At 54.5% G+C, this 6409-nt stretch overlaps 1 protein-coding gene across 2 annotated transcripts in view; it reads left to right on the top strand.

The window, feature by feature from the left end:
* The first annotated feature begins 347 nt into the window (after positions 1 to 347).
* Positions 348 to 6409, top strand: part of FHIP2B (FHF complex subunit HOOK interacting protein 2B) — an 11604-nt gene continuing 5542 nt past the window's right edge. Inside the window, exons 1-6 of one of the 2 annotated variants that reach the window (XM_030884606.2) lie at positions 348 to 445; positions 4145 to 4317; positions 5221 to 5325; positions 5423 to 5545; positions 5760 to 5972; positions 6091 to 6287. In XM_030884606.2, the coding sequence (XP_030740466.1) occupies positions 4195 to 4317; positions 5221 to 5325; positions 5423 to 5545; positions 5760 to 5972; positions 6091 to 6287 (761 nt within the window). In that variant the 5' untranslated portion in view covers positions 348 to 445; positions 4145 to 4194. The remainder of the gene's footprint in view (positions 446 to 4144; positions 4318 to 5220; positions 5326 to 5422; positions 5546 to 5759; positions 5973 to 6090; positions 6288 to 6409) is intronic. The other variant, XM_045286887.1, reaches the window with a different exon arrangement.

Raw genomic sequence — 6409 nt, 5'->3', positions numbered from 1 at the left:
GAGCAATGTTGTTTTTGGTTTTTTTCTGGTGCTGGGGGTGGGGGCGTGGGGGTCACCATGAGTTGGGGGCTGACTTGAGTTGATAGCAGCCAGGTTGGGACTGCCAACTCCTTGCATGAGGTGGGAGACAGCATTTCCAGGAAGGGGGTGTCTTCAGGGGAGAAGGGCCAGGAGACGGTCGACAAATAGACCATTTGTACGTGTCACTCTGCCCTTCGAACACCTTGGAGCAGTGGGCCTCCTCCAGACCCCGGCGCCGGGCTTGGGCCATCCATCGGGGACTGCCGAGGGCCAGTGGCAGTGAGCCTTGCCACTGTGGCCACCACATGGCTTGTCTCTGATGGCTTGTCTCTGCTCTCTCCTCAGTGGGAACCCAGCATTAATCTGCTAGAGGCCTTTGTGGAGCACTGGAAGGGCATCACTCACTACTACATCGAAAGCACAGGTAGGGCCTGAACCACTGCCCCAGCTGGGGGCCTGGTGGGAGGGGAAGGAGGAGGTAAGCCGAGTCCCTCATGAAGCTCAGAGAGACCACTGCCCAGGAGCTCGGCACTGGAGCTGCGCTGATAGAGGCAGGGAGACTGGTCCGAATCAAGCAGGCCTGGTGCCTTGGCCTCTGCTCCCCACCTTCGGCTGCTGACTCACCTGGCTCTATGGTGGCCTTCAGGGGGAGGAGCTATAGGAGGGCATGTCACTGGGCTGGCTTTGCACTCACCCCAGCTCCCACTGAGTAGGGAACCCATGCGTTTAGTGCTCCCCATGAGAAAGAGAAGCACCAAACCAAGTCCACTGCCATCGAGTCCATTCCAGCTCAAAGCCACCCTCCGCAGGGTTTCAAGTCTGTGGGTCTTCATATAGAGCAGACAGCCCCATCTGTCTCCCATGGAGCAGTTGGTGGGCTTGAAAACTGGTAACTCACGAGAAGAGAAAGGCAGTGAATTATTGAACTCCCTTCAGCGAACTAAGAGGACATTTCCCAAGGTGAGATTCAGAGTCAAAGAAAAGCAAAACTCGCCGCCTCGAGTCAATGCCAACTTCTAGTGATCCTTTAGGAGAGGGCCGAGGTTCAGGCCTGGTTCAGAAGAGGATGGGAACAAGGGGTATCACTGCTGGTGCCAGATGCATCTTGGCTGGAAGCAGAGAAAACCAGAAAGATGTTTACTTGCTTTATTGACTGGCAAGGCATTTGACTGTGCGGGTCATAATGAACTATGGATAACCTTGAGAAGAATGGGAATTCCAGAACACTTCATTGTGCTCATGTGGAACTTGTACATGGATCAAGAGGCCGTTGTGGGAACAGGGCAAGGGCATACTGATGGTTTAAAACCAGGAGAGGTGAACATCAGGGTTGTATCCTCACCGTACTTGTTCAATCTGTAGGCTGAGCAGATCATCAGAGGAGCTAGCTTATATGAAGAATATGACATTGGTATTAGAGGAAGGCTTATTCACAGCCCACAATATACAGGTGGCACAGTCTTGCTTGCTCAAAGGGAGGAGGACTTGCTGATGAAGACCAAGGATTGGAGCCTTCAGTATAGATTGCAATTCAGTGTAAAGAAGACCAAAATTCTCACAATTGGATCAACAGGTAACATAAATGGGAGAAAGGTTGAAGGTGTCAAGGATTGTCTTGCTTGGATCCACAATCGATGCTCATGGAGGCAGCAGCCAAAAGATCAAAAGAGGTGGGGTGCAGGGGAGATGATGTCAAGGAGTCCATGTAGAAAAAGAATGTTTGGAAACTGGTTGTGGTAGCAGTTGTACAATTCTGGATGTCATTAAACTATGGAATAATATGATACATGTATTAAATCCCAATTAATAAAAATATATTTAAAAAGAGATGAAAAGATGTGTTGCATTAAGCAAATCTGCTGCACAAGAGTTCTTTAGAGTATTGAAAAGCAAGGATGTTACTTTGAGGACTAAGATGCGCCTGGCCCAAGCCATGGTGTTCTTCCTCACATGCATGTGACAGTTGGACATCACGTAAGGAAGACCGAAGAAGAGTTGCTGCATTGAATTGTGGGGCTGGGGAAGAACATTGACAGTACCATGGACTGCCAAAAGGACAAACTGACCTGTCTTGGACGAAGTACCCACCAGAGTGCTCCTTAGAGGCAAGGATGGCAAGACTCAGTCCTACATACTTTGGGACATATTGACAGGGGAGGCCAGTCTCTAGAGGAGGACATCATGCTTGATAAAGTGGATGCCCGGGCAGTGAAAAAGAGGAAGGCTACAACAATGGGCTCAGGTGTGAGAATGATTGTGGGGGGCACGGCAGTGTTTCCTCTGCTGCGCACAGGGTCGCTATGGGTCGGAACTGACTCATGTCCCTAACAGCAACATAGGACAAGGTAGAATTGCCCCTGTACGTTTCCAAGACTGTAACTCTTTCAGGGCAGGAGGAGAATAAAAACCAAGGTATATGGCATGTCAGTCTTCCCAAGCCGACACCCCAGTAAGCCAAAGTCTTGGGTCACCTTTTAGGATGGCTATTGAGTGGGTCAGACCAAAGTGGCCAGACTAGATACCACAGAGTCTCATCCTGCATCCTGGGCTTTCCACCTCCTGGAATCCAGACCAAGGTTTGCTTCCAGCCCACATCTTTTCTGAAGCTTTTCTTGTCACCTCACCCAGCTCAGGAATTTTAGAAAGTCATTGCTGGACGCTTTAAAGAGGGGCCCTCAAAGGGCCCCTGCCCTCAGCACAGACATTTTGAGGTGGGTCTCTCTCTGTGGTGGGGACTCTCCTGTGCCCTGCAGGGTGTTCGGTAGTGGCTCTGACCCCTACCAAGGATGCCAGGAGTGTCCCCGTCAGGTGACAACCGGAGACATTGCCAGGCTTTGCTAGCTGCTGCCTGAGGGGAGAGCCCACCCATGTTGAGAACCACTGCACGCAGACTGGAAGGACTCACTGGGATGATCTCTTGGGAGAGCCCCGGCAGAGCCAGCCTGACTTAGCCCCTTCTGGGCCCGGCTTCCTCCAGAACAGCCGCTAGAGGAGTGGAGAGCTCGAGCTGGCAGTGGGTGAGGCCGGCTGGCTTGCTCAGAGAGCCTATACCTTAAATGGAAGCTAGGGGGCGCTCCAAGGCCAATCCCGCAGTAATGAACGAGGCCTGAGGCGTAGTGAGTTCTGTGTTTGTCTGCTAATCGCAAGGTCAGCAGTTTACAGCCACCCGCCACTCGGTGGGGGAAAGATGGGCCTTCTACCCCTGTAAAGAGTCACAGTTTTGGAAACCCACAGGGGCCGGTCTACCCTGCCCTACAGGGTTGCTATGAACTCAGCATCACCTCAACAGCAGTGTGTTTGGTTTGGGTTGGCTATCCACTGAGATAAGGTATTGGGTGGCGGTGCAGGGGTTTATGTGTTGGGCTGCCAACCACAAGGTTAGGGGTTTGAATCCACCAGCCAGAGACTCTGCAGGAGAAAGAGGAGGCTTTCTGCTCTAGTAAAGAAGCCTTGTCCTGGAAGGGTCTCTATGAGTTGGAATCACCCAGATGGTAGTGAGTTTGGTTTTTGTTGTTCTTAGTTCTCTCTCTCCCCTGAGCCTACTGAAATGGGTGACTGACAAAGGCTTACTAGCTAGCTCGCTGCTGCTCTCAGGCCCATGGCAACATGAACGGCGGGTAGGACACACATTTTTCTGCTTGGTAAAACCAGAGTTTTGGTTTCCCTGAGTGTACAAGGAACACAAACTGGTCGCAGGAGATAATTTCTCAGGAAGAGACTATAGCTTCTAAGTTAGGCAACAGAGACCCTAGGCACCTGGCTTCTAACTCTGGCCCAAAGCTGACAGGCCACTCTAGCGACATGTCCTGTGGGGTCACAGCCAGTCACAGGGGGCATGCATACCTTCCCTCTAAGTCTAAGGGCTAGATCTGGCCACATCCAAAGGGCAGAGGCATTAACTACAAACTCCTATTTCTTCTGGGCCTGGTTCGAAGCAGGCTGGGTCTCCTCAGCAGGTAGGTCTGCTCCAGGTGGCCCTCAGCCCTCTGAGCCCCTCTGGGGTTTGGCCCGTCCCCCACCCCCAGCTTCTCTCTTCTCTGCCAAGGCAGGAGTGAGGCAGGTCTTCTCAGGAGCGGGGTCCCTCTTCATCCCACTTATCCCTGTTTCCCAAATCTCCGTTCAGATGAGAACACCCCGGTCAAGAAAACAGACATTCCCTGGCGGCTGAAGCAGATGCTGGACATCCTGGTGTACGAGGAGAAGCAGCAGGCGGCCGCTGGTGAGGCCGGGCCTTGCCTGGAGTACCTGCTGCAGCACAAGATCCTGGAGACCCTGTGCACGCTGGGCAAGGCCGAGGTGGGCAGGGGCTAAGGACCAGGCCCGGAGTGCCTCCAAGGGAGCCTCCAGCTGCAAGCTGAGCGTGCAAACCGCCGGCCCCTAGTGTCTCTGCTGCATCCCTCCCAGTCTCGACCTGAGGGCGGGGGAGCTAACAGAAAGGGGTCTGCAGCTGTTTTAGAACATTCCATTCACCCCAGGGACTATGGCCCTTGTTTATTTACTTGGGCAGCTTCTCAGTGTCAGCATTCAGTCAACAAACATGTCCTGGGCTCCAGCCCTGTGCCAGGTGCTGTTCTAGATGCTGGGGCTACAGGTAGTGATTGAAATGGATGGGAACTCCCGCTCCCACGGAGCTTAAGTGCTAACAGACAGAGGTGGGAGAAGCTCATGAAGTCACACAGCTGTTTGCCACTGCCAGACAGTCCCAGGGAGAGAAGGCGTGTGTGTGTGTGTGTGTGTGTGTGTGTGTGTGTGTGTGTGTGTGTGTGTAGTGCAGTGGTGTGTGTAGTGTAGTGTGCAGTGTGGTGCAGTGTATGTGTGTGTGTAGTGTAGTGTGCAGTGTAGTGGTGTGTGTAGTGTAGTGTGCAGTGTGGTGCAACTTATGTGTGTGTGTAGTGTAGTGTGGTGTGTAGTGTAGTGTGCAGTGTGGTGCAGCGTATGTGTGTGTGTAGTGTGGTGTGGTGTGTGTAGTGTAGTGTGCAGTGTGGTGTAGTGTATGTGTGTGTGTCTGTAGTGCAGTGAAGTGTACTGTGTAGTGTAGTACAGTGCTTGAAGGGTGATTTCAAATCCCGCAGCGTGGGAGGATAGAGTGCCCATGGAGCAGTGACCTGTGGGCAGGAAAGAGCCAGGTGCCTCTCGCGAACGCAAGCTCTGTGGACAGAGCTTCCACTTCTGAGCAGCGCTCTGTCCTCTGGCCCTCAGTACCCCCCCGGCATGCGGCAACAAGTGTTCCAATTCTTCAGCAAAGTTCTGGCCCAGGTGCAGCACCCCCTCCTGCATTACCTCAACGTCCACAGGCCCGTGCAGGTGAGAGGCCAAGAAGCCAAGGGGGGGGCCCTCGGGTGAGGACTGGAGACAAATGGCCACCCCATGCCCTCCTTTTTCTGCCCTGCTTCTCTTCCAGAAACTTCTCCGGCTGGGTGGGACCGTCCCTGGGTCCCTTACAGAAAAGGAAGAGGTTCAGTTCACCACCGTCCTCTGCTCCAAGATCCAGCAGGACCCAGCCCTGCTCACCTATATCCTGGAAGTGAGTACCTCTATGGGGAACAGGAGTAGGAGGGCGAGCCCCCACTCTGGCCAACTGAGTGAACACAGAGAGCGCAGGTCGTCAAGGGGGAGGTCCTCAAGCAGTTTCCCTCCCTCTCAGTGCTGGGGCCCTGACCTCCAGTGTGTCCTCAGTTCTGAAGGGGGCCTTGGGGCCTAACCTGGCCTGATCTGACCTTCCCCGACCTTCTCTTCAGGGTAAAAAGATGATCGCTAATAAGAAGGCACCCAGATACCCCGTCCCCCCGCCTAAAGAGACAGCCAGCCACGAGGCCGCTCCTAACAGGGAGCCGGGGGAGGCGAGGGCCGGGGCTGCACACCCCCCACAGCCCAAGGAGGCCGAGGAGCCAGACGGTGGGATTGGAGAGAGCAACCTGATTACCTCCCTGGCCGGGCTGTGCAAGAGCAAGGTGCTGGCTTCAGTGATGGCATGATGGAGCGGGCTGGGGCAGCGGGAAGGGACCGGGTGAACTGTGGGGGGGTGGTCTGGGCATCGGGTGCATGCCCCTGATGTCATCCTCCCCCCAGAAAAGCCGAGTGGCCTTGAAGGCCCAGGAGAACCTGTTGCTCCTGCTAAGTGTGGCCTCCCCGGCAGCTGCCACCTACCTAGTACAGAGCAGCCCCTGCTGCCTTGTGATCACCGAGCACCTCTGCCAGCTGTACCACTCCATGCCCACCTTCCTTGATCCCGCAGACGTTGCCACCCTAGAGGGCATCAGCTGGAGGTAGGCCTTGGCCAGTGGAGGCTGGCAGACTCCAATGGCTAGAAGCCCTGCCTGTCTTTCTGGTCGACGTGCCTGTCTTCTCAGCAGGGTGGGGACCTCTGCGGGCCACCTTCTCTCCCCCC

Source organism: Echinops telfairi, unplaced genomic scaffold (genome assembly GCF_000313985.2).
Source record: "Echinops telfairi isolate 266 unplaced genomic scaffold, ASM31398v2 ScPeMD7_9;HRSCAF=40, whole genome shotgun sequence".
NCBI classification, from domain to species: Eukaryota; Metazoa; Chordata; class Mammalia; order Afrosoricida; family Tenrecidae; genus Echinops; species Echinops telfairi.
The sequence above is the reverse complement of the archived record's forward strand: the minus strand, read 5'-3'. Positions and strand labels throughout refer to the sequence as shown.